Consider the following 27,471-nt stretch of genomic DNA (forward strand, 5'->3'; position numbering starts at 1 on the left):
TTTACAATATTTTAGAAACTTACTTGCAAAATTTCGGAAAGAATTTATGGGATAACTTAATACTATATCACATAATATTGGTCGAACTCTAATTCAATAAATATCATTCGTTTATTATTATTTATAATTTAATTTATTTATCGATAGAAAAGAATATCGTAAAGCTTTTCAACAAAAAAAAGTTTAATATCGTTGAAAAAAATCAATCGTTCAATTATGTAATGGAAAATATTGTTACGCGTCATTTAAATTCAATCCATTAGAGTTCGACGATTTTGATCTCGTATTTTCATTAACTTTATCCGATCTATCAGATCTGATATCAACTAAAAAACGAAATTGCCTATAAGAATTTATTCTTTCTCGAGAAGAAAAATAATAAAAAAGGGAATAGAAACTCGGATCGAACGATGCCCGGCCTATTCATTTATTGGACTAATGCCAAAATCGTTTCTACTTGCGAAATTATTCGACTAAAGTAATGCAAAACGCATGTATTATGCAGAGAATAACACATTCGTGTAGTCTCATTTTCTTAGATCCTATTATAATCTTCAAGAATGATCTTATTTATCGATTTAAAATGATGAAAAAATAAATCGAAGCGATAAAATTTTACCCTCCTCGCATATTATCAAATCGCATTAACATTAAAACGAATGATTTATATAATTACGTTTAATTTACAATCTCGTTCTTACATTAGTATTATCTTCGTATACTTTTTTTCGTATTATGATTATTATTCCGGTTTGCTCATTACCAACGGACTAATTAATTTACGTCCGCAATAATCGAAAAGTTGATAATTTCTTATGCAAAAAAGAGAGGAGGGTGGGTGGGAGGGGGACGGGAATAAGTAGGGAGAAAGACAACTATCAAAAATAATGTCTGTACGAGAGCTCGGTTTATTTATTTATACGAATGACGATATTACGAGGAGCATGCTAAACATACGAAAACAAACACATACGGTGCACGTATTATACATATATATATATGCATACTTTTTGTAATGGACATCGTACTCGACATTACGATAGCGTTTATCGCTTATGCGTGCCAATTTTTCTCACGAAGATGATATTCACGCGTGATCGAACAGGTCTTTTTCTTTCCTATCATTCTTAACCACTAATACGAGACACAATGTCGTTTACTTTCTTTAAATCGTAATATTTCATTTGCATATCTTTCTATAAACAACTATAAACTATACTGACAAATAAATTACTTTCAAAAGTTCAACGGTAAATACGAATCTTTTTCGAGAGAATATATATCTCAATTATATTTGATATTTCGTATAACGTATTATTTATTATTTTCACGAATTTACAATTGTAATTGAAAATGATGATGGATCATTCCATCAACTTGGCACACCAAATTCGTCTACGAATAAATCGGCACGAACTTCTTTATGGTATTAACTGTGAATACTTTGATGATTTTATTTCGAATCGTATTGTAGATTGTGGTAGACGAGCGAAAGCAAGACGAATTTATTCGTAGAAGAATAATGGATCATACCTATGCATGATTGTATTATATTGTACATCGTAGAAGAAGGAAAGCCGTAGAGAAAGTGACATGTATTATGTCCGACAATCATCACATGGGGATTCACTTCGACGTATATACGATTTCGAATTATTTTAATAAAGATAAAGCACGAATTTATTATTTATTATTAACGCTGTTATCTCGTTTAAATTTCTTTTTTCTTTTTTTTTCTTCTCGTTGTTAAAAAATGGACAAGAGAAATCGTTGTCATTAAGAATATTTCTTCGTAATTCTTCATCCGTCGAATGATTTTGATTTTTACAAGTTATTAATTTGACAAAAGAAACATATAAAAAATAGGGGTAGACGTTATGATAATCTTCCTCGAACAATTATATTTTTCTTAATCGTAAGATTTACCTTCGTTTTCCTTCTTTTCTTAGAAAAATGACTTTTTTTTTTCTTATTGCGTATAATTTTGAAACATATTACGTGTTATGTTTTACCACACGGAGATCTTTCGATCAAAGTTGCAATTTAATAATGATGATGATGATGATGATGATGAGTGGTAGAAGAGAAAAAAGAGTGAAATAAAAAGGAAGAAGAAGAAGAAGAAGAAGAAAAGGAAAGGAAAAGAGAAAGAGAGAGAGAGAGAGTGATTGTGTTATCGGTGAAGACGTTTTAAATATGGCTGTTGTTTATCTTCACAATGTACAATTCGGTCGGGAAGCTTCTCTCGTTTGCGCGTATCCGGAAGAAGATTTATAAGCTTCTTATATAACTAAACGCGAAAGCGTGCAGCATTAAAATTAAAATAGATCTTGGAAGTTGTAAAATTTGATTTCAGTAAATATCAACTGTTAAGAACTGAGACAGAAGTATAGACCGTACAGCTTAAAGTATCGCGCGAATTATTTATGCTCGAATAATTATTTTTTATCGATAAAAATAAAAATAAAAATAAAAATAAAATTGAATTAAATTAAAAAAGAAAAAAGAAAAGAAAAGGAACGAAACACGTTTCATTAGAGTGAAATGAAATTTTGCTTTTAAATTAAACGCGAATATATAATATAATTAACGAAATAAAATCAAATAAAGTAAAGAAGAAAATTGTTCGAAATAATAATTTTGAAAAAAAAAAAAAAAGGATAAAATAATTTGTCGTACGTAAAATGTACAAAACTGTACGGATGGATCGTGACTGGCATTCGTCACTTTGTCTTTTCTCTTCTTGCGTTCATTTATGCATCACACATTGAGTATTCGTGATCGTTTACGATCTTCGCTTTATACTTTGATGCACCGACACGATAACGAAGCAAACGCACACGCCTCGAACGCGTGCAATGCTCGTGTTGTAAATAAGTTAGTATATAAGTTAGAGTACGACTAGCTTTGTTCTCGTTGACGCCTTTCACGCGTTTTAAAATGCGAACAAACCCTCTCTCTTCGAAATGAAACGTTTCCCTATTGTAAGAAAAATTTGTTAAAAGAATAATCATTAACTCGAAATAAATTCTAACCCATTGTTATTCACGGTGGCTAATCTTTTTTTCTTTATTATTATAATTTTGTTAATATTCGGAAAATATAAATTGTAAATTTTTTTTTTTTTGCGTGTAACAAAGCGTTAATTAAAATCGAATAAATCAAGAGAGAGAGAGAGAGAGATAGGTGGTGCGTTTTAATTTAAATATTTATCGATCAAAAAGTTGATTCTATCTGAATATGCATTAAATATGTTTACAGAATATTTCACGTTGCGTGCATCCCTGCGATCCGCTTTAAATCCAACGAAATTCGACCGATGGAAAATATTCTATTTTTTTTTTTATATTAATGGAAAATTAAAAACCCCTTCCTCCAACTAAAAAGAAAAAAAAAAAAGAAAAAGAAAATAATACCGAGTAAACAATTAAACGATACGATACGATTCGGAATCGCGTATCATGATCAAACTCGCCATGGTAACGAAATACACCACCCTTTTTTATTCTTTCACCCCTATTGTTCGTACGCTTTTTCCTAGGGTTTCCGAACGCATTCACGTTCAACTTACATTCGACATTTTATTTTATAACCTGTACATACGTACAAAATTGCTTCTCTCGCGAAACTTTGATAAAAAGAAAAATGTTACTATTTCCACGTTCAACCTTGGAGGATCGAAAAGTTGCGGCTAGTATCGAAAGAAGACGACAAATAGAGGAAGATAGGAAATCGCGAATCTTTAACCCTCGTTTCAGAAAGATCGGAGTGAGTTAATTGACACGAGTTTAATAATTTAACTCTTACGATAGACATCTGTGTTACTCGGAGACTTTCGTAACACGTGTATAGGCTGTCCCAGTTATTTTCAAGTGAAAAATTATTATCAAAATATTTTATAAATAAAAATAAGGAAACGAACGGGAGAACAATGAATTGTCATTTATTATAATCTTTTAATTAAACATTTAAAAGCTCGTATATTATGTGTTTCTTCTTACTTTTCTAGACTCATGGCAATGAAATTTGTGCGAATTCAAACTGGGACATCCTATGCGTGTATATACATATATATATGTAATGCATATTTGTTTGTTATTCTTCTCGGAAAATGAAAGATCGACAAGAATTTCTTAGATCGGCAAGTGGAGGAAAAGAGACAGCAACGCGAGGAAGAACGTGCGAAGGAATGCCAACTGGACGAGAGTCTTGTTCGCAGCAGTAAAATCGCTTTACAATTGGAAAAGGAACAGGCAGAGGTAAGAGGTTGACCTCATTTAAACATCTAACGTATTGGTCTAACGTGTTTTCTATGCTAAACTGTCCAAGTTTCTTCTAATCCTTTAATTAACTTACTCGAATCTTTTTATTTTTTCTTTTTCCTTAACTCAAGCACAAGAGTTTCGACTTTCCACTGAAATTTGTCAAAGTTGCAATATCTTTTACATTTAATTTTTCTTTATTATTTTAATCCTTTCAACTCACGGCTGAAAAGTACGGAGTCTAACGCGTGGATTTGTTTTATTTTTGGAAAACAAATTGCGTATATCCGATAATAATTGATTTTTTTTTTATAAAAATAGGGACTTCTTACAAGGTTAAAAATTGTATTAAAAATAAACAAAAATCGATATATTGATTGTAAGGTATTGGAAAGGGGTTTTAAGAAAATAATTTCCTTGGGTTTACATTTTTTTATTGCTCTTAGGAAAGACGACGTATAAATGAAGAAATTCAAGCGTTTCGCAGACTGCATCAGAGACGCGAAGATCGTCGTGATTATGATCTTTACGATCCGGATTCTTTGAAGACGTCGTTACCTTGCCGAGTTGGTGATGATGATCCACGTTTAGGATTAGCCTCAGCTCAAAGGTATTTCTCATATTTTATTTGACAAAATTATTCAAATCTACTCAAATATAATAAGTATCTGTGTATGTTTTTATCATTTTTAAATGCTAAAATAAATAAAAGTATACGTCAAATATATGAAACGTACTGTAATGGTTATATAAGAAAGAAAAGAAAAAAAAAAAGAAAATTAACAATTTATGTAATTTTTAATTTTACAACTTTCTTTAATGAGTTACGTACGTTCAAAAGAACACTCAACATTTATCTACACAAAAGATATGACTTTAATAACGACTAATAATTCCTGTTTATGTCTACATTACTAAGATAGAATTTTATGAGATTGGAATTGAAAAATGATGAGCTTTCTGTAATAAATCACGTAAGACTTACGTTAATGATCATTCATAATTTCCTCTAAGAATGTGTTTGTCTTATTAAATTTTTTTTTTTTTTTTTTTTGTAATCATAATCGATAGGATGATTATCGGGATTATTTCGTGGCAAAAATATCTTACTTATGCTAATGTATTTAATTTATTGTAAGATTCGAAGGCGAGGACTTCAACTTTCGAGAACAAGATCGAATGAAAAAAGAAGAAATGCGTTGGTGGTTCGAAAAGCAAAAGAAGGAACGCGAAATTGCGGAAAAGGAACGAAAGGATGCTGAGAAAGCGTACCAGGAAGCCGTTGTCTCGAGGGACAAACGTGCTCTCGAGCTGGAAAACTTGGAACGAGAATGTCGTCGAAGGTTAAACGAGGCCACTGCGAGTTTCAACAGAGCTTTGGTATAATTAACGATCAACTTTCAACTTTCGAATAAAAAGGATTATTCCTATTTTTTTTTTTGTTCCGGATCAAAAAGAGATTACAATTTTGTCGTTGTTGTTGTTTTATCTCTTCATTTTATTCCTCGGAAATAGAAAATGATACGAAAATCAAATTTGAAGAGCATTATTGATCGAAGCTTTGAAGAAGATAAATATCACCGAACGTTATTTTTTCTCTCATTTTTTTTTCTCTGAAATTAATTAATCTTCGATGAAAAATCACGCAAAAAGAAAAAGAAGAAGAAGAAGCCGCTGTATTTTCAATGAATAAATTATTCCTTCGAGATGAAAAGTTATAAATAATCGAATCGATAGGATCCCCCGCGCGTAATTTGAATCTTCGAATAGTTGGATCAACGTAATAATAATAATAATAATAATAATAATAATAATAATAATAATAATAATAATAATAATAATAATATCGGAAGAAAAAATAAAAGGATTTTGTAAAATCTTTCCATCGGGTAATTTGAAAGGCGGAGGAGCAAGAACATAGACGAGTTTGCGAAGCCGCTCAAGATGAGGAGGACAAGAAAGCGGAAATCTACAATCACGTGACCGGAGATTTCCTGACGGAAGCCCCCGAGCAAGCGGAGAGCAGCCATGGTCCGAAGAAACCGCTTGCATCGCGTTACAAGGGCATGACTGCAGATCAACTCAAGGTTTTTAGAGACGAGCAAGTCAAACAAATCGAGGAAATCCAGGTAATAATATAAGATCTACCAATTCAATGACAATCACCTATGTAAAATATTTCATTTCCTTCGATTATCTTTAATTCCATTTATCAACGAATAGACACGTCTATAAATTTTATTTCAACCTTAGTAACGTCTTCCACAAGATCGTGCAATTTTTATTTCTTTATTTATTTCTTAAGGTTGCATATAATTTTTGTCTTTTTCTTTTCTTCTCCTTGTATGGGTAAATATTAAATGATTGCAAAAATTCGTAATAATTTATAATTCAAATATCGTAATAAATGTCCACTTTATTTAGTTACGATGTGTGTTACTTTTTTTTTCTTTTTATTATAATACAGAAAATGAAATTGGAAGAAAAACGAATGAACGAGGAATGGGATAAACTGATGAACGCTCATGCTGAAACTGCCAATGCCTATCAGCGTGAACTGGATCGAAAGAGGACGTAAGAGGTTTTTCCTTTACCTTTATTGACCTTCGTTCTATTCGTGTCTAACGAATCATTTTTCAGGGAACTCAATAAGAAGATTGCTGAGGAAAATTTGAGACTCGCTGAACAACAAAAATCTTATCAAAAATATTTGAATCGTGTTGTTTATAAAAATAAACACTCTCAGGAATTTTTCTTACAATTTAACAAAGGAACTCGTTAAGAAAATTTTATATTTTTCAAAAAAATGGTATATTATATTTTTTTCTAAAACTGTCAATTATTTATAATAAAAATATAATCAAATAATTCATAAAGAAAAAAAAATAAGTTATTTGAAAAAAGAAATACGTCACACGCATTACATATATATGTCATTTAAACGAGATTCTATTAATTTATGCATACGTGCATTATTGTGTCTTGCGCTGTCAGTTTCAGGTTAACGAACAAATAATTAATATATAAGTATGCATACATGTATATCTACTTACAATTAAAAATAAATTACCGGTAATAAGGTTGAGAAGGAAAAAAAAAAAAGAGAGAAAAAGAAATATTCAGTTTTTTGCAAATACGCTTGGCAAATGCATTTCATATAATTTCCGTTTCAAACAGATGCACGGAAATTTACGCTACCGGTCAAAATTATTTTACCATGTTATAAAATAATAGAAAAATTGACTCGAAGATTTTAAATATTTATGTCGATCGCGTCTACCATCCTTTTATGTAAAAATACTGTGGGACATCTTCTGTATAATAATACAATTATATTTTACACGAATAAAGTTGCGTTGGATGACACGTATACAGAATGAACGTAATTATTAATTTGGCAGCACAAATTGATTCCCTATAAAAAAAAAAAATTAGATAGGACATTGATTTAAGGCAACATTCTTTTATATTGCAACGTGGTCAAATAATTTTGTTCGGTAGTGTACAATAAATATATACAAGATATTTAGTATGTATGAGGATGTACAAGTGTGACAGTTTAGTTATGACATATTGTTATGTGTGATATAATACAACATACATAACGTATTCACGTTATGCTGCACGCGATTATAACGTGTGTTACGTAGTTACCGTATAACAACGTCACAAATACATATTTATGTAAGTATGTATATATGTATGCCACCGGTGTTTGTTCGTAATACGGAGTCTCAAATGGTTGTGGGTAAACTCAGCAATATAATTGATAGCAATTGAACAATTCGAAGAGAAACGCTATCCTTATCTACTTCCTATACTATCACCGCTTATTACAGACCCATAAGCGTTATCTCTTTTAACAAGTCACATTCAACAAATTGTTTGTCCGGTTAATGTCATTTCCATTCGTGAAATGTTAAATCAAAAGGAAACGATATTTAATTATATAATGATTTTCAAAGAATTTAGATATATTTCATAAACAAATTCAGTCCCTCCTGTACTTGATTGATGACCGTACTTGATTTATATAATTTTATATATTTTTTTAGTTTATATTTACGAGCTTAAACGATAATTTTAATTTGAATTTACGTAATTAATTAATGTATTTCAAAAATTCAAATCACGTATTTATTTTAATGAATAATAAGTTTTGTCTGTTTGTTTCTTTTTCTTTTTCCTGTAAAAATATTTATAAATTCAAATCGCGTACTGCGCGGGTGTAGTTGCATATGCATCATCGGTAAAACAGATGCAGTATAGTCGGTAAAAAAGTTGTGTTGTTTACAAAAGCAGAATTATTTTTCTCGTTAGACGAATTTTCGTTTGTCCAAGTATTAAGTAAATGAATATTATAATTTTTGGTATTAGAGATAATTATTATTCGTTTTTTAAGTCATCGCGTGAGTTAATATGTTCGATTCGGATTTAGAAAATATCTCAAAACATGGGTAAGTTTTAAGGTTACATAATTAAATGTATCAATATATTTTATATATATATACTTGTTATTTTAAATTTGTCATTATTTACGATTTTATTTAAAGGGACAGTATTAGGGATACCAATTCAGTATTACAAAAATATGATGAAATGGTGGATAATCTTGAGAAAGATTTAAATATTTGCAAGGTGAGTTAAATTATTTCTTAATAAAATAAATGAAAAATGTTTTTGAACTTTCGATACAACTTTTTGTTGTTGCAGGCAGAACAAAATAAGATTAGATCAATGGTTGAAGCGATACAAAATGATAACAGAGACATCGGTGATCTCGTTAAAGATCAATTTTCTCGTATTCATATTGAAACATGTAACAGCGATAGCATACATAATAAAGAAATTATAATGAATTTACAAGAACGTATCACAGTTTTACAAATGGAAAAGGATTCGGTCTATCAGTTATGGCAAATGGCATTAAAAGCAGTGAACGCTTTGGAAGAAGAATTGAAGAATTTTAGAACGGATGGTAAAAGTTCTAAATTATACGAAGAGCATATCGATAACGTTAAAGAAACATATTCAGAAGCTATCAAAGCATTGGAAGGGAAATTATTACAAGCAAGAGAAAATTTTTTAAAACAACAAGCATTGTTGGAAACTAGCAAAGATAAAATCGAGGATTTGCTTAAAGAAAAAGCTGACATTGCGAGAAAATATGAAAATCTCCAAAAAGATATTCAAGAGAAAGGTATATTGAATTATATTAATTATATTATTTATTGATTATTCTAATAATGTGTTATGTGTTTTTTATTTAAGATAAAAATAATCTAAAGATCGTGGAATCATTGAAAACTGAATTAGCTAATGAAAAATTGAACAAGCAAAGTGCAATAAATTCAAAAATAGAATTGGAAAGTAAATTAAACGAAGCCATGAAATTTACTGCATCTTTGATGGCTCGAAATGAAGAAACAAAAAATAAAGTGTCTGAAGCTTTGGAATTAGTAGAAATTGCGGTACGAGAAAAAGATTTGATATTACAAAGAGAAGCGCACATATTGGAAGAAAAGAGTAGACTTGAACTTCGATTATCTAAAATAACAGAAGAACATACAGCCATGTTGCAAGAAGAAATAACAAAAATTAAGGATATTAAATATATTAATTTATTATTTATTGATTATTCTAATAATGTGTTATGTATTTTTATTTAAGATAAAAATAATCTAAAGATCGTGGGAATCATTGAAAACTGAATTAGCTAATGAAAATTGACAGCAAAGGAATAATTCAAAAATAGAATTGGAAAGTACATTAAACGAAGCCCATGAAATTTACTGCATCTTTGATGGCTCGAAATGAAGACAAAAAATAAAGTGTCTGAAGCTTTGGAATTAGTAGAATTGCGGTACGAGAAAAAGATTTGATTACAAAGAGAAGCGCACATATTGGAAGAAAAGAGTAGACTTGAACTTCGATTATCTAAAATAACAGAAGAACATACAGCCATGTTGCAAGAAGAAATAACAAAAATTAAAGACGACTATGAAAGAAGAGTTAAAAAGTATACATCTGAAATTAGAGATCTTAAAGTGGAATTAGAACACAAAACTAAACTTTTAGATCATCTAGAAAATGATTACAGGTTTTCTCAGGAAGAATTTGAAAAGAAACGTCAGAGTTCTGAAGATGCATTGCAAAGATCGAGAAATAAAATATTAGATTTTGTACACAAATTGCATTCCATAGAACGTCAACTACAAAACAAAGATGATGCACAAAGAAAAAAGTACGACGCAGAGATTTCCCATTTAGAAGCTAAAATAATCGAATTAGAAGAAAGGTTAAATGCTGCTAATGATAAAGTTAATAAATATCAACAAGATAATAACGACAGCATGGAAAATAAGGTAAAACAAGCTAATGAGAAAACGAAGAATGTGATTGAACAATGCAATGATTTGGAGAAACGTTTGACTAGATCTTTGGAAGATAAAGATCATTTTCAAACAGAAATGAAACACTTGCAAATGACTTTTGATCATGAAATGCAAAAGTGGGAATACGAAAAGAATTCTCTGGAAAATAAAATTCATAATTTAGAACTTAATCATCAAAAAGCTACTTTTTTGACACAGGATGGGTTAAATACAAACATAGCTGCAGCACAAGTTTATACAGTAGAAAAGGAAGTGAAGAAACCTAATTCAGATGCAACGTAAGCATAAGCTTATAATTTTTTAATTTCATTATTGATTCTATATTAAGCATGTATTTTTTTTAGACCAGAAAACAAGGAACATTGTTGCCAATTGGTTTTATTAGAGCAAATGAATAAAGTGCAAGAAAGATTCGATAAAAAGATAAGAGAATTATCACATCACGTGGAAGTTCATCAAAAACTTAGCAGAAAGTAATAGAAATATTTTACCTTGATAAGTATTTCATGTTTTTAATGATATTTCTTTCATTACTCAAGGTGGAAAGAAGAAGCCAAGACGATGACAACAAAGTTTCAAGAAAAATCAAAAGAACATCGAGCTAAGATAAATGCATTAAGAAAGGAAAACGAGGAATTGATAAAAGAATTATTTGCAGCTCAACAAGAACTAACTAAACACAAAATACAAAATCTTCCGAAGTATGTTAAAATATTTATTTTTTTATTGTAACCATATTAGTTGTAGAATTTCTTCCGTGTATTAAGTATCTTTTAATATATATTTTAGAAGCATCGAAGGAAATAAAATAAGTTGACATAGTAATGTCATAATCGTAGGATTAATATCACATCTTGGTTTCTGTAAATATTTCAAGAAACGGCAGATATATCTATTTTGGAAATACATGTTCATACAGGAAACATAACAACATTTTAAGTATGACGAATTCCTACCTGATAAATTATCTTGAAAAAAAGAAAAAAGAAAAATTATTATTCTTTGGAGGCGATACAGGCTGTAAACAAACTAGGAAACCAATACAAGGTTTCATTTTCTCCTTGTTCGTCAAACCAAGCTAATCCTTCTTTGACCATATGATCCAATGCTTTCTGTGCTCGTTCTCGTTCCCATTTCAACTCATTTTCTAACATCGACCTGGAAACGTGTGCGTTTCCAGATAAACTAGCTTGTTGTAGCACCGCAGTATGATCCATACTTAATTCACCTGGAACAGACTGGACTAAATACTTTCCTCTACCTATGGGAACTATTGTGAATCCGTTTCCAAATATTTTTAATTTCTTAGACGCAGCTAACAAATCTTCATTTGTTATTTCTTGATGTTCTTTACGACGACCTCTTGCTTGCACCAAACGTGTTCTTAATTCATCTAAAGATATTAGACCGCCGTTTTTATAATTCATTGCCATACATACTTCAACGATCTGCACTGCAAGTTCGTAGTAAAAGTCACCGATTCCTAGCACCGACCAAAAACCTTTCCCAGATGCTAACGGATCAACACCGATGGATGCACACATCTCTGTAAATTGTCGTCGAAACTGTGCGTTCTTTTTAATCTCGCTTTTATGTTTAGTCGCAAACTCTTCCAAGTTAACACGAAAGGTTTCCATTTGTTTGGTCATTTGTTCCAATTGATTCTCTTGTATCTCCGTTCCTTTATCTTTGTATTTTTCTTGCTCTAATTTTTGTTTATGAATAGCACCAATTCCAGCCTTTCTCCTCATTATTATTTTATATTTTATTTTAATACTTTTAATAGGCAAATATTAAATTCTATTCTTTAGAAGAATATAAATTCAAATAATTTGTTAACAAATATAACCTATATAATTCGAAGGAACGTTTTGTAAATTATCGACATATGTGTTAATATGTAAGATATTAATTGACTTATTTTGCAGTTATTAAGATAATATTATATATCGTATCATTTTAAAATATATTTATAATATTTATTAACACTTACATAAATATATCTAATTTTTAGTTACTTTTGTCTAGCACACACCACTTTAAATATCTTTTAAATAGAACACTAGATGTCATTCGGTTAAACGTATCCAAATTTAAATATGGCGTCCGCAATGGAAATCGACGAAGAAGACATTGAATTACCTACTTCTAGTAGTAGTAAAGGAGAAAAAAAACGTTTCGAAGTTAAAAAGGTATGTAACAAAATACAGAATTAACATATAATTTTTATATTTAATTAATTGTATTTATCACAAATATACGATATTTAGTTCCTAACCCCATTTCTGTCGTTTCATCCTAACGTATATATACATGTGTTTTATTTCTTTCCAGTGGAATGCTGTGGCACTTTGGGCTTGGGGTATGTATTTTATTTAGTAATATTTATACGTATTTAAAATAATATAAATAATTAATTAATATGTGCAATTTATTTTAATATTAATTCTATTATTTTTTGTATTTTAGACATTGTCGTAGACAACTGTGCTATTTGCCGGAATCATATTATGGATTTATGTATCGAATGCCAAGCTAATCAAGCCTCAGCTACCAGCGATGAATGTACTGTAGCCTGGGGTGTATGTAATGTAAGTTTTTAAAGTATTCATATTGATTTTGTCGATACATATTTGTGCTGTATATTTTGCATCGAATACGTATTGAACGATATATCTTTAGTTCATATTTGAGCCGGTTTGATTTTGCAAACGAAATCAATTTGCGAATTTAGAATTGTTTCATTAAATGAAAACAATTTTGATAGTCGATTAATAATAGATGATACCATAATGCGCATTATTTTTTTGGCATATCAATGGCTCATTTAAAGTTTTAAGTTAATATTATGTTCATTGTACGTAATAACATAGCTTTGAATTTTGTTGCGTAGCATGCATTCCATTTCCATTGCATCTCTCGATGGTTGAAGACTCGACAAGTTTGCCCTCTCGATAACCGTGAATGGGAATTCCAAAAGTGAGTATTATAGGAAACAAATATTATAGCACACAAGCTTCTTATAGCTTTGAAAATGTTTGTGTGTGTTCTCACTAGAAACACATTAAATATTTTTGTTAATACGCTGACCATATTTAACATATAAGTTAATAATTATTTGCATTTATTTTCAACAGATACGGTCATTAACTGAATGCGTTCCACAACCAAGAATATCAAAGTCTATGGGAATCGGCAAACCAACAGAGGTATAAAATAATCTTTAAGACGCGTGGATTTTCATGATTAAACTAGGGTAATGTTAATGAAAAGGAAAAACAGTAATTAAGATTAAATTTATTGATTGCACATGATTACATATAAAGGAGATAATTAATGGATAGAATCTTTAATTTGATATTTTATTCAACGATATAAGCTTTGGAATAATAATTGAATCTTTAAGAAATAGAATCTGTGCTGTAATTCATGTTAGAAGTTTTCTTTAATATTTATTTTATGGAAATCATATATTTTGTCGAAGAAAACAAAATCGAATTATTTTTGATTGCTCATTAAAACATGTATTACATGTATTAGGTTGTTAGAAACATTCGTTCTGATTTATAAACTTATTTAAAATTATATATGAAAATATAAATATATGCTGTTGTAAAATATTCACTCGAAATCAGCACGAATTTTTCACAGTTATCTAAAAAGTTCATACCGATTTATAAATAAAAAATATATTTTCTTTGAATTATACTTATAAAAATCGACAGGAATTTTCCGATCAACTCGATATATTTAATTTATTAATTCAATATTAGTTAATTTAAACTATATCATTTGCAAAATGAAAACGACTCTACTGCAACGGCCTCGAATTCTTTTCGCAACCTTTTTACCCGCGAATAATCTTTTTACGGTGAAGCTAAGGATGATCGGATTATCCGAAAGATTTTTCCCGTGCAAAAGTTTCGTCCTACCGTCCCGAGTCCCGATCTGTCTTTATTCGAAAAATCGAAATAGAACCACGCAATGCTACACAATTTAATTTAATTTAATATAATATAATATAATATATAATATAATATAATATAATATAATATAATTTAAAATAAAGAGGAAAAAAGAAATGTCATCCTTGTTTCACGCAGAGACATTGACAAGTAGGCTAAACGGTAGGATAAATAATTAAAAAGGGCATTTATTAAATTTAATTAAATAGAAAATTAAACGAATATTATCAATTTTTCGCAATTCACGTTACTTTTCGTAGAACTTAGATAGTAAGCTCTTTTGTAAAGGAAAAAAGGAGGAGAGAAAAAGAAAATAAGAAGAAGAAGAAGAAGAAGAAGAAAAAGAAGAAAAAGAAGAAAAAGAAGAGGAGAAAAATACGATTGTTCAATAAAGCTTATCTAACATTATGACAGGTTTTAACGTCTTTTCTATCGGCAAGGGAAAAAGACGATATATTTCCAATCATGGATATTCTTCCTTATATCCTAAAAGAGATGTCCCGGTGTTGAATGAGATTCGAGGTTGTACGAGGCAACGTCTCTCTCTCTCTCTCTTCTTGATCACGAATAGCCGGGCTTTGTATGAAACCAGCTTGGCTCCTGACGTCATGTGGAGCCCGATCGATCGTTTCAAGATCATCTTTCGAATACCTTTTCCAGTCGCGACGCATTGAGGAACCAAATCGGGCAATACTTATCAAGCCGCAAAACGAGAACTCGACGAAGAGAAGAAGCCCAGCTTCTTCTAATCCGGGCATACAGCGAAAATTACATTTGTGAAACGTCGACCGACTTCTACGATAGACACCCCCCTCACCTTTTTCTCCTCTTCTTCCTCCTTCACCCACTGCTCCCACCCCTTCTCCCTCGTAAGAGGAAAGATACTACCGCAGAATTCGCGACACCCGAGATATATTCTTTTTTTCATTTCTTTTATTTTCTATAGATTTATTATTTTTCGTTTATTTTCTTTATACGTCGTTCAATCGCAGTTATCATATGTAAATCTTTGGATTGCATTATCCTCATTAAAAATCTGACACATTTCGCGTATATCGTATTATATTTATATAATTTATTTGGCTGGAAAGAGTTCGTGCAGATTTATGTATATGAAATTATGCGAAATGAAAGAATAATTGAAATAATTAACGACAATTTTCAACTTCCTCGATTCTTAATTATTATATAAGCGGAAAATAAGATGTCTTAGGTATAAAAAAGAAGAAAAGTAAGAAGTTGAGATTTTTTTTTTCTTTTTTTATGGATAAATTTGTAAAAAGCTCGGTAGTCCGTGAAACGAGGTTGATTTTGAAGGTAGAGCTTTCTCCCTTTCCCTTGACACTGTAGAATTTCGTTTCGCGACACTCTTCTCAGGTACGTACCCACTGGAAATATTTACCTGAGCTCGAGAGATGGAATATAAATACGATTTTCGTCATCCTTGTCGAACACGAAAGGATGCTTGGTTATCGGATGGAGAAGAGATGACTGGGGGGGGTGGAAGAGTTGGGGTTGGAGTGGGTGATGACGAGAGGAAGAGGGAGTTGGGAGAGGGGAAATGGGAGAGAGGGAGAGAGAGAGAGAGAGAGAGAGTCGCGAAGCCCTCATTTCCTCCGGAAACAGAGGTTCTCTCAACCCCCACAATGGTCTCTACCTACCCTCCTATTACTCTCTCTCTCTCTCTTTCCACCTCTCTTTATTTTTTTTGTCTCTTTCTCACCCTTCTCGTCTGCTTGCCCGATGGCGGCAAAGGCCAATCGAATTAAATACGTTCTCAAGAATCGACCTATCGAGCATTTCCCTTCTTTCCATTTGAATGTTGTTATTCGCGAGCATACTTGTCCTTCGGAATCTTTATGCAGTTCTTTAACATTTGCACGAGATATCTTAAACATTATCGTTACCGGGAATACTCTTAATTAACACTTCTCGCGGTTATAAAGACTTTATATTACTAAATGTATATTATCGGGGATTAGATTGTTTTTTCTTTTTATTCGTGTTATTTAAGTTGCTTTAAGTTTTACAGCATTTATTCCGAACTTTGAAAATTAAATGAATTCGTATTAATATCTAGATTTTCATCGTAACTCGGTATATCTTCAATAAATACTTACGCGAAATATTTTTGCTAATATACTTAATCGTTTTTTATTACCATTCGCGTTAACTCTCATTAAAAATTATTAATACAAATCATATTTCATATATATCTTCTATATATCTTAGATTTATAGATTAAGGAAGAATAATAAAATAAAAAACTTCAGCAATCCGATCGACGATGTTAAATTTTAAAATTGGCAAACGTTTAAAGTTCACACTTCGCAGTTTCGAGCCCCATTGATCGTCGTGGTGGTAGTAAGTACTTACTTATGGTATTATTTAAAAAAAAAAAAAAAAAGAAAAAGAAAAAGAAGAAACTAAAAAAAATCTCGTCTAGACCATCCATTATCCTTGCTGCCGATAAATCCGCAGGGCGTTTCAAGATCCCCTCCTGTTTGGCGGATATATCAGGGTTTCTTTTATTCCTCCTCGTTGTCCTTTTCTTATCCGTTTCTCTTTTCCATACACACCTGATAGAAATCATCGACGTAGGGTGTCAGAAGGATTCTGAGTTCTACCAAGAAACAAGAGTGTAGAGGGAGGAAGGGGGAGGTAGTTCGGTACACCGATAAATCGTGAGATTTCCTGGTGTGAACGGGCAAAAGGGGTTGCTTCGAGTGGGTGGTTAAGGGGGAGGGAGGAGGAGGTTTGTTGTCGACCCGTTTCTTTCGCCAACGTCAAATATATAAAACGTCCGGAAAAATCAAGGAAATCCTTCTCGAAGGAGCTTTGCGGTAAAAATAAAAATGAAAATAATTTTTTTTTGACGACGAAAGTAAAACGAGAATGTTGCCTTTTTTTTCTTCTTCTTATTCTAAGTTAAAAAATCTCCTCTCTCTCTCTCTCTCTTTCCTCCTTTTCCAACTCTTCGGGCAATTATTTCACTTCGTGGATTGCATTTCGAAGCGCGAGAGGAAAAAGAGATAGAATATTTTCGCGTTGAGAAAAAATCAAAATGAGAAAAGATTAGAAAAAGTTTTGAGGAAAGAGGGAAAAAGATTCGTGAAAGAATAGCGATAAAACAATGGTCGTGATAGTGGTAATGGTGATAGTTTGCGGAGTTTAGTGTTAGTGGAAGTAAATCTTTGTTAGATGGGAATGGGGAATAGGGAAGGAAAAAAAAGAAAAAAAGAAGAAAAAAAAAACGGGAAAATAGGGAGAAGAAAAAGTAAGATAAGTGTGAAAGAATAGTGACTCCTTGAATAAGCAGTTGTTCGGTCTTCTTATCTTATCGCATTTTATTTTTGTTTGTTTTTTCGTTGGAGTTCTTTTTAAGCAAGCGGCCAGTAACGAATTCGAACGATTTTTGGGATTTCTCGGACATCTGTGGTGTACTCTTCAACGCATCCTTCGTTTCCATCAAACGAACCCTTGACCACGACTCGACCGAAATTCGAATCAACTGTGCTCGAAAAAGCAATGTTAAATTACAGGGTTTGTCTAAAAGGGTATTTGGGCCATCCAAGTTTCTTTGATTTTTACGGTTAAAATGTTTAACTCGATGTTATCGCTGGTCAAGAACCTTAAAACAATTCGAAATATTAATAAAATACATTAGTGTATTATGTAGATTAAATAATTGTTAATAAATCGAAGAAAATGTGTATTGTTGTTTAAAAACACAGAGTATATGTTCGGTGCATCGTTGGACTGAAAAAAAGTTAAAACAATTTAAAATATTAATGAACTACATTAGAGTGTTTGATATAGTTTATATAATTGTTAATTAATCGAAGGAAATGTGTATTGTTGTTTAAAAGCACAGAGTTAATTATTATAAAAAATTACGTTATTAAAGTTAATTATTATTCAAAGTACGTTAATAGATATGTAATGATTAAATTAATATATATGTGTCTAAATAATCTGAAATATAAAGAGAGTATATTAAAACATTCAAATAATTGTTAATTAATCGTTAGATGTGTCTATTATTGTCTAAAAACTCGGAATATGTGATCTGTGTACAATCCCCTTCGAAATTTACCGTTGAAATGAGACGTTGTCCTCTATGAAAGTTCTTTTATTCAATATTGTTTATACGACTTTCCTTAAAAAGAAATTCTATTTATTACGTTCTATTCATAACGATAGATAACAATAAACAATTCCTTCGATTAATTAATAATTTTTTAAGGTGTATCGGACACTCTAATGTAACGGGATTTATTAAATGACTTTTTTTCGAATTTGAAATTTAATTCTAAAGTACAATTTAATTTTTTTACTTTAATTTAATTAGATAGCAATATAATAAAAAATCAAAATGTACATTTTATTCTAATCAATATTATTACATAGATCAATTTGATTTTCAATACTCGATCACCGATATTTTTAGTTACAAATTTTGACAAATACATGTTGTATGAAAAATCAGATTGAAAGAAAAAAAAAAAATGAAATAAATTCGAGTCAGAGATAATTAAAAAGAGAAAGCCAGAACTAGTAGGAGAGTTAATTTATGTAGGTTAGTTTAAAAGATAGACGAGAGAAGAAGAAGACGACTCGGATGTAGAAGCTCGAAATTCGTCTAAATCAGCATGATGATAGAGTAGGACAGCGGTAGATAGGAAGCATAGTTTGTAGTATATAGTAGTAGTAGTTGTAATAGTAGTAGTAGCATATACAGTATTCTTGGTCGGAGGAGTCCGAGAGCACTCGATGGGCTAAGTAAATCAGAGGGCTTTGCCCGAGAACCCGGGTCGCCCTCTTCAGGGCTAGAGAGGCAGAGGTGCTAGGAGCAACACAAAGGGTTGCCTAAGAGCTCTTCACCGAGCACACTATTCCTCTTTCTCTCTCCCTCTTACTCCCTTGGAGGTATCCACCATCGGCTACTACTCTTCCCTTCTCCCTCTCTTTCCCTTTCGACCACCGACTTGCTCCCTTCGTGACGTGATTGCCACCGAAATGTGTTTACGGCGTAAACCGTATCAAAATGTCGACGTTCCCAACCATCGTTTCGTAACCTCCTCTTACAACCCTATCGTCGTCCTTCGTCCTTTTTCCTTTTTTTTTCTTCGAGTACATCGATAAAACTTACCGAAGGATAGAAATCTTTCCGTCAATTTCCAACTATTGTTATCCTTCTTTCCCTATTTTCTTCTCATTCTCATCGCGAGATACCCTTTTTTTCTTTCTTCCCCTACCCAAAACCACTCCCCACCCACCCATCTACCCGTCTCCACTTTTCGTAAAGTCTTCTTAGTTTTTCCTTTTTTTCAAAAGGGGTCTAATTTTTTTTCCTTCCCTCTCTATTTTTGTGGACGCGATATTCGAAATTGTGGATCGTTATTTTTACGCTTGAATGAATTTTTATGAAAAGGTCATCGAAGAGTCTATCCCTTCGGTAGATGGAAAAAGAGTGGATTGTGGAAATGCGTTTGTTCGAACTCGTGTAATAATATTTTGACATTTTATATTAAAAGCTTCGAACTCTGGTAAGGGCTTGAAAATATTCTAGATTAATTATAGTTTCTTTTTTTTATTATTTTATTTTATTCGATAAGGTTAGAAATAAAGTAGAGGTTTTCTTTATGTTTTAAAGAAAATACTACTTTTTTTTTTTTTCTTTTTTTTTTTTTCTTACGTTCATTACGTCAATGTAGTATACGGTAAAAAATAAATTTACCATGACTATATTTTTATAGGGTAATTATATCTAATACGAAACGTCGCAAAATACCAATTTAACGCTATTTCTATCGAAGGTATTTAAAAATACCATTGGAGATTCGCAATTAAAGTAATTGTCTTCAATTAATAATATTTCAATAATTAATCTCGTTAGATATACTTTGTCTTATATACGATGCTCATATACAATTAAACTTTCTCATTATCCTCTTATGCGAAAGTCAAAATTCTTTTATTAATTGTTAACAAAAAGTAGGATATAAAACGTATTTAATGTTAATAAAAAGATAAATAAATTAGACAAATTTGTAATGCATAAAATGTAAACACGTTCGAACACGGAAGTATAAAAAATGACGAAGGTAGAAAGGAAAGAGAGAGAGAGAGAGAGAGGAGATGTTAAACTAATCGAAAAAAAGTTATCTCGCATTCGTTCGATGCTTTGTTTACGTTTCCTCGTAACCGAATTTGTAAGAACATTAACCTTCGTGTAGCTTCGTTACTTTTCGTATAATACGTCATTGCTTTTATACTTGTATGAGTCAGTCTTGTTCGAGCTACAGTAGATATAACAACGATATTAAATAAAGTATGAAATTTATTTCGCGTCGCGTATACGTATGCGCGCGTGTATGTGTGTGCGTGTTTTTTTCTTCCCTATGCAAGGAATATGCATATGTGCGCTAGTGTGTGTGTAGTGCTGGACAGTGATATACATACGTACATGGGATATGGATATATGTAGCATTGGATATAAGGATAGAATATATCTAACGTAAGTTAATCATAATTTGTAACATTATTTCTACCGTAGGTGTTGAAAATACAACTTTACAAATTTTCGATTCAAATAATTATCGTTAGTTTAATAGTTTTTTTTTCTGATACATTTTTAATCATTCTTATAATGATCGTCGAATTAATTACGCGATATCGAAAGATATAATACTTTATGATCGAAATAAGGGTATACACATGAATGACCGCGGTAGAAATAATGTTTTTTAATTGAAACTTTTTAACAAATTGCACGAGAATTTTCGTTACACGGTCTGTACTTGTAACAACTTTTCCATACTTCGAATAGACAAATCGCTGAATGAAAACGATAGAAGATAGCGAGTGGCATGGATACATGGGTAATAATGGTCCAAGCCCAGACACCGAACAGACGAAGATGATCTGGACGTACACCAGCGCGAGATTTTTCCAAAGTATTCACAGTCCACAATGCTATATTCACGACGATTAAAAACGTGATCAGTTCTTTACCAGGTTTTTCCTTCCCAGTAGTACAACGTCGTTTCCATGCGATCTAAACGCGTTATCATTATTGTAATCAAAGAAATGTTTAAAAGAAAGAAAAAAATTATTTTTATTTATATCGATAAATAGCATTTAAAGACTTACTTTAACGAGTAAGGTTTGACAGGTGCTTTGTATCAACGTTAAAAAATCTGTGATCAAGGACAACACCCACATAGGACCCATGGTCAACAAGCTACCAACTATTCCAAATAGACAATGTAAGTAAATACCAGATTGGGCAGCTGTTAAAAGGGTTGAGTCTAATCTTGGCGTCTTAGAACATTTTTTCTCGTTCAAATGTTGAATCTTCAGAGCACCGGATATCGAAGCTATTGCACCTGTCGTTTTGTAGATATCATAGTCCGATTAAATTAATAATAATCTAAAGTTTGAGTTTGTTAGATCGGATTAAGTGGATTACCCAATGATAAGATCGCAGCTTCTAAGGCTGTTACTTGTTGGATTGCCATTTTGTGTTTTGTTTCTCTTAGTACGAAGAACATGATCAAACTTAAAATTGTAGCTGCTACTAGGAGTATTCCACCAAAGAGGCCTCTAAAGAAAAAACAGATATTTCAAGTTGGAAATAATTAATTTAACGTTTAGAATGTTTTAGAGAGAGAGAGAGGGGAGGAATTTTATTGATCTAGTATTTGTGATCAATGATTAACATTTATAGACTTATAATGAATTTTTAATATATCGGATTACTCGAAAAGTTCGTGACGATTTATTTATTGAATTTTTTGTGAAAATTGACACGATTTTTTCGAACAATCTAATGATCAAGACTTCAACACGATTGACAAATTTTTTCTTTATAATCATCGAAAGAAATTTAATCGATTTATCGATTAATAAGTGGGATTAGAATATTTGTGTATATTTTATTTGTTTAAATTTGATGTAAAGAAAAAAATAATACCTGTGTGCACTGGTACAATCGATGCTAAGTCGGTGCATAGATCTGGTAGAACGTATACCTTTAGTTTCGATTCTTTCGTCAGTTCTTTTCCACATCTCGAAAAGTATTACCGCGCATATCAAACTGAACTCGATCGTGCAAGGGAATAAAAAAGGACTGGCATCTCTTAAGAGCGATTTCAGCATCTCTACTTCACCCTCGTATGCGTGACCCAGTTGATCGATTTCGTTGTGTGTTTCCTCGATGAGAGCCTAAAATTTCACAAAGTTTTGTCATTTCGACGAGTCTTAGAAAAATTCAATACTTTTTCTTTCTTTTTTTTTTTTTATATTAGAGATACTTATATATTATATTGTATAGTATATTATAGTATAAAATATATTATATATAGAAGTAGTATTATTTATATATATACTGTATAAAAACCTTTTTTTTAATGAAGATAATTCAGTATATGGGTATTGCAGTATTTCATATTGTGATATTTTGTATTATATGTTCTCTCATATTGGAAACAATTATCTATATAAATTCTATAGTATACCATATAGAACATGATATACTATATATTATATAATATTATGTAAAAATGTCTATAATGAGGTTCTAATTTTAATCAATTCGAATGCACTATAAAGAAATTGCGATGTGTCCTATATTTAGCGTTATTGAAAAATTGATGCCATTTATCTTAAAATTTAATTTATTTAAAATAATAATCAACATATACTATTGGACTCTTTTAATTTGCACGTTGCACGTTTAATTTGCACAATTCTCACATATCGTACTAACGTTTATTTCGAAAACGAAAGGGTTAATCTTTTTCATCTCTCAATCAATTAGGAATTAATTTTTGATCAATAAAATCGTTGCAACTTTTTCTCTTTCTCTCTTGATGTATTTTTTTTTTTTTTTTGATTCTCTCACTCTTGTCGCGTTATTTCCGATATGTGTACCAATTGGTTGTATATTCGCGTGACTCTGTTTCGAATGCCGAAAGTTCGTCCTCCCGTTTTATCGCGAAAATGATTATTTTCAATATCGATAAGCGCCGATTTCGATTTCGACAAACATCAGGGTTGCGGGCTTTGCCAATCGTTTCCGATATTCATATAGAATTCGATGCCGATAAATATTACGTTCGATTTCGATAAATACCAAATTCGTTTAATCGATTCGCGTAGGTATTAAAAGCTTATCGATCATGGGAACGTAATTTTCGACGAGCCATACTGTGTTGTTATTTGATGTGTTGAATTTATGCATATTCATATTTTTTTCTTTTTTTTTCTATACTTCGAACCTTCGATGTTTCTTGCACGTTTAGAATTTACGGTGATCAAAAACCTTCTTTTTTCTTTTTTTTTTCTTTTTTATTTAAATTAGTTCGAATTACTATACCCAAATGACGTCATATTGATTTGGGCCGAGTATACGATAAACTACGTACGTATATGTGTATACTTCATTATATGCTGTGAAAGTAATGATATGTTGATAATATGCGCATCCACGTTCTACATCTAAACGGATAATACATATATCGAACACTATAGTGCATTCGTGTTGGTTAGATAGCTATGTAGGTGAATAGGAAAGTCTATATTGTGTTTCTCTAATGATTATTAATAGAGATTCAAAATAGAGACAGTGAATTGTTAATAATTACTCCCTGCTATATTAAATAATCACAAATGTGAAATTTTGTCAACGAATTCGAATTCTTAGCGAACAAACGTATTGGTCAATCGAGGGAGGAAAAAAAATAATATTTCTACGAAATAAATTTACGGTTCTTTTTGTTTTTTTTTCTTTTTTTTTTTCTTTCAACTTACCTGAAGCCATTCGCAAAGATTCGTTGCGATCATATGCATAAGACCTAATTTACCGAGTGCACCTAATCTCGCCAATTCAAGATTTTTACTGTTAAGGAATATAAAGTGCATCTGAGCTGTGATCAGGAGTAATCTGGCGGCTGGTGTAATCGCCCTGAATGGCCCGGAAGCTATTTCCGCCCCAATTTGCAATCCGGTAAATACCAATGAACCGGCACCAAATCCTACAGCACCGAATCTCAGACAAAAGCTTCCATATTGTTGTGTCTGAGAGAGAGAAGAAGAAAAAAAAAAAAAGAAGGAATAAAAATTGGGGCTACTCAAACTCGACCACATTTTTTCTTTTTATTTTTTTATTTTTTTTTTGCTTTCGTATTTGTATTCGTATTGTCGTTGTTTTATCTATTATTACGAATCGATATCAAATGTTCTCGAGATAATTAATTGTAAACGAATGAATTTTCTTTTTACGTTAATAAAGAATGACGAAAGGGAGAAATAAAAATATAGAATATACAAGAAAAGTAAAAAATGAAAAAAAAAAAATAATAGAAGAATTGTACCTGGTTAGTGTGAACGCGTGCACCCTTTTCATCAAAGCTAAAGGTCTCTTCCTGTCTTTTGCCCTGCAATATCAGCTTTTTTACAGCTTTGTCTTTCAACATGCTGGCGTACATGGTGATCACGAAAGTAACGCTTCCAAGGTAAAGGTATAAATAAAAACCCTGAAAAAGTCCAGTTACCTTCGTAAACCTTTGATGTACGAAAATTTACAACAAAATTTCAACAACAGAGATAGAAAGTTAATGATTAAATCAAAATAAAAAGGATTGTTTAAAATTTTAATATTATTTAACGTAATTTCATATTTATGTTATTTTATTTTCGATAAAAAAGAAAGAAATAGAAGATAATTGAAATGATCGATATGCATGATTCGACATACCTGATTTAAAATTATTGGTACTTTATGAGTGATGCTTGCCGTGATTGGTAATGCTAATCCGATAACTATCAACAATTTAGCGTAAAGCATGCTTACGGTGGATACCAGATCATCACTTAGATTTTCATTTTTCGGATCCTGCGAGGTGGATTGCGTGACTTTTAAAATTGGAGCTTTTGCTAAGAGATTCAAATTGTTAAAAATATTTTATTTAATTTTACAAGTTTTATTTTTTAGAAATAAAATATTTCACTTAGCCGTGGCTCCAAAGTAGAGTAAAGTATTTTCGTGAAATTTTCTTCAATTCATTTTTATTCGGTTTATTAAAAAATTGGAATGAAAAATAATCGATTCACCTTTATCGTTGTCGAGAGCAGTCAAAGATACGCAAGCTGTATTAACGGGTGTTAATTGTAAATAATTCGTTCGATGTAATTTTCGAAGATCGTCATCGGGACGATACTGATCTAGATTTTTTTGATTCGTACGAAGTGGAACCGGTAATCCTAAGTTCGGAGGGTGTCCTTGTAAAAAATCTTGATCGTGCGGCATGCAAGATGGCAATGACATATTGCTGCCTATTCCAGAAATGAGTGCTCTGTTAATGGAAAACAACGAATGCTACATTTTCCTTTGCAAAAATTAAATCAAATAAAAATCAATCGGTTAATATCACATTTTGACAAAAAATTGAGAGAATTTTAGTTTTATTTAATAAATAATATTACCCAAATAGTCCTCTCTTGTGATGAATAACGGCATTAAATCCATTGCTTTCTCTTCTCGAATTATTTGTTCTTCCATGAGAAGACAAATTCTTGTTGTTCTCCATTTCAGTAGTAATCGTCACTGGCGTAGGCACTGATACCGTTGATTCCTTCGATTCGCTACTTTCGAACAATTAATTAATCCCAAAAGTAAAATACAATTTTTATGAAATAATAATAATAATAATAATAATCTACTTACTTGATAATATTAGCCATTTGCACAGTTACGAATACGATTGAAAGGATTAATATTTACAGACGAATGCTTTGGTAAGAAGTAAAAGCGTTTGAAAATGTTCTTCTTTCCCCTTTTTCAACAATTCCTCTCTCTCTTTCTCGATCTTTTTCTTTATTCGAAGGTGCCACGACAATCGTTTCCGATTATTCACCGACAATGCGTCAAACTTTTCAGATTTGCCGTCGTTGGGGATGTGAAGAACACACACAGAAAGAGAGAGAGAGAATGAGAGAGGTAAAGAGAGAAAGAAGATACGCCTTCTGACTGAAAACTTTGAAATTTATTCTACGGTAAATTCGCGAGTTTGAATTTTTAGCAGGAGCGTCCAACTACTTTCTCTTCTTCTTCTTCTTCTTCCTCTTCGTTTTTTTTTCTTTTTTTAATTTTCTTTTTCTTTATTGTCCTCCGTTTTGAAGTAAAACACCCTTAATAGTTTTTCTCGAAATATAAATCGAGCGTGCACGGCAAAATTGAAACGTTTTTTTAAACAATGAACAAACGTATACTTCTTCGCGTAGGAAAATACAAAACGATTTATCGATGATAATTTTGCAAAGACCTACTGTAATGTAAAACTAGTCGACTGTGTGTATATACGTGTGCACGTGCGTATGTATATATATATATATATATATATTTATACGCGTGTGTATGGGTTGGCGTTAAACTGGCAAAACTTTCGTTTGAATCGTTATGAAAGGAATCCTGGGGAAACTGTGACGTTATCGTTAGATCCGCGTCACTGGAATGAAACGCGTATTATAGCAACCACACGTAGCCTAGTTTGTTTCTACCTCACCCTCTCCCTTTCCTTCCCACCTCTCTCTCATCCCCTCTTTCCTTGTCTTTCTCCGCTCGCAGAAAACAGGACGATTTAACACAATTCTATTTCGAAATAACGAAAATTATGGAAACACCTTTTATTAATTCGAACGATAATTTATAATTTTAAACGCAATTTAACGTTACGTTTATTCGTATATGAAAATGTTCTATTTAGTATTTTAAAAATATGAAGAAAATCAAAAAAAAGAAAGGATCGAAGAGTCGGGATCAGAAGTTTCTTCTTCGAACGTTAC

The 27,471-nt window shown here is 31.4% G+C and overlaps 5 protein-coding genes across 5 annotated transcripts; 3 read left to right on the plus strand and 2 right to left on the minus strand.

The window, feature by feature from the left end:
• Positions 1-3,443: 3,443 nt before the first annotated feature.
• Positions 3,444-7,044, plus strand: LOC122515248 (RIB43A-like with coiled-coils protein 2). The gene is made up of 7 exons (XM_043632525.1): positions 3,444-3,768; positions 4,119-4,259; positions 4,709-4,872; positions 5,402-5,642; positions 6,164-6,391; positions 6,730-6,836; positions 6,903-7,044. Exons 1-7 carry the CDS (start codon positions 3,646-3,648, stop codon positions 7,042-7,044), a joined length of 1,146 nt encoding a protein of 381 aa, XP_043488460.1. The 5' UTR covers positions 3,444-3,645.
• Positions 7,045-8,533: 1,489 nt separating this feature from the next.
• Positions 8,534-11,585, plus strand: LOC122515251 (myosin heavy chain, clone 203-like). The gene is made up of 7 exons (XM_043632528.1): positions 8,534-8,719; positions 8,816-8,900; positions 8,976-9,462; positions 9,534-9,772; positions 10,163-10,935; positions 11,002-11,130; positions 11,197-11,585. Exons 1-7 carry the CDS (start codon positions 8,682-8,684, stop codon positions 11,387-11,389), a joined length of 1,944 nt encoding a protein of 647 aa, XP_043488463.1. The 5' UTR covers positions 8,534-8,681; the 3' UTR covers positions 11,390-11,585.
• Positions 11,352-12,557, minus strand: LOC122515249 (vacuolar-sorting protein SNF8). Its single transcript, XM_043632526.1, has 2 exons — positions 11,614-12,557; positions 11,352-11,518 (listed from the first exon to the last, which is right to left on the minus strand). Exon 1 carries the CDS (start codon positions 12,406-12,408, stop codon positions 11,653-11,655), a length of 756 nt encoding a protein of 251 aa, XP_043488461.1. The 5' UTR covers positions 12,409-12,557; the 3' UTR covers positions 11,352-11,518; positions 11,614-11,652.
• Positions 12,558-12,655: 98 nt separating this feature from the next.
• Positions 12,656-15,030, plus strand: LOC122515250 (RING-box protein 1A). The gene is made up of 5 exons (XM_043632527.1): positions 12,656-12,849; positions 12,992-13,019; positions 13,127-13,248; positions 13,551-13,636; positions 13,795-15,030. The coding sequence occupies exons 1-5, from the start codon at positions 12,757-12,759 to the stop codon at positions 13,805-13,807; spliced, it is 342 nt and encodes a 113-aa protein (XP_043488462.1). The 5' UTR covers positions 12,656-12,756; the 3' UTR covers positions 13,808-15,030.
• Positions 15,031-21,124: 6,094 nt separating this feature from the next.
• LOC122515316 (proton channel OtopLc-like) lies at positions 21,125-26,370 on the minus strand. The gene is made up of 10 exons (XM_043632631.1): positions 26,354-26,370; positions 26,113-26,274; positions 25,741-25,982; positions 25,385-25,563; positions 25,002-25,163; positions 24,439-24,705; positions 22,601-22,851; positions 22,097-22,230; positions 21,778-22,013; positions 21,125-21,682 (listed from the first exon to the last, which is right to left on the minus strand). The coding sequence occupies exons 1-10, from the start codon at positions 26,368-26,370 to the stop codon at positions 21,386-21,388; spliced, it is 1,947 nt and encodes a 648-aa protein (XP_043488566.1). The 3' UTR covers positions 21,125-21,385.
• Between the last annotated feature and the right edge of the window lie 1,101 nt (positions 26,371-27,471).

This window comes from Polistes fuscatus, unplaced genomic scaffold (assembly GCF_010416935.1).
Source record: "Polistes fuscatus isolate 324 unplaced genomic scaffold, CU_Pfus_HIC Scaffold17, whole genome shotgun sequence".
Classification (NCBI taxonomy): Eukaryota; Metazoa; Arthropoda; class Insecta; order Hymenoptera; family Vespidae; genus Polistes; species Polistes fuscatus.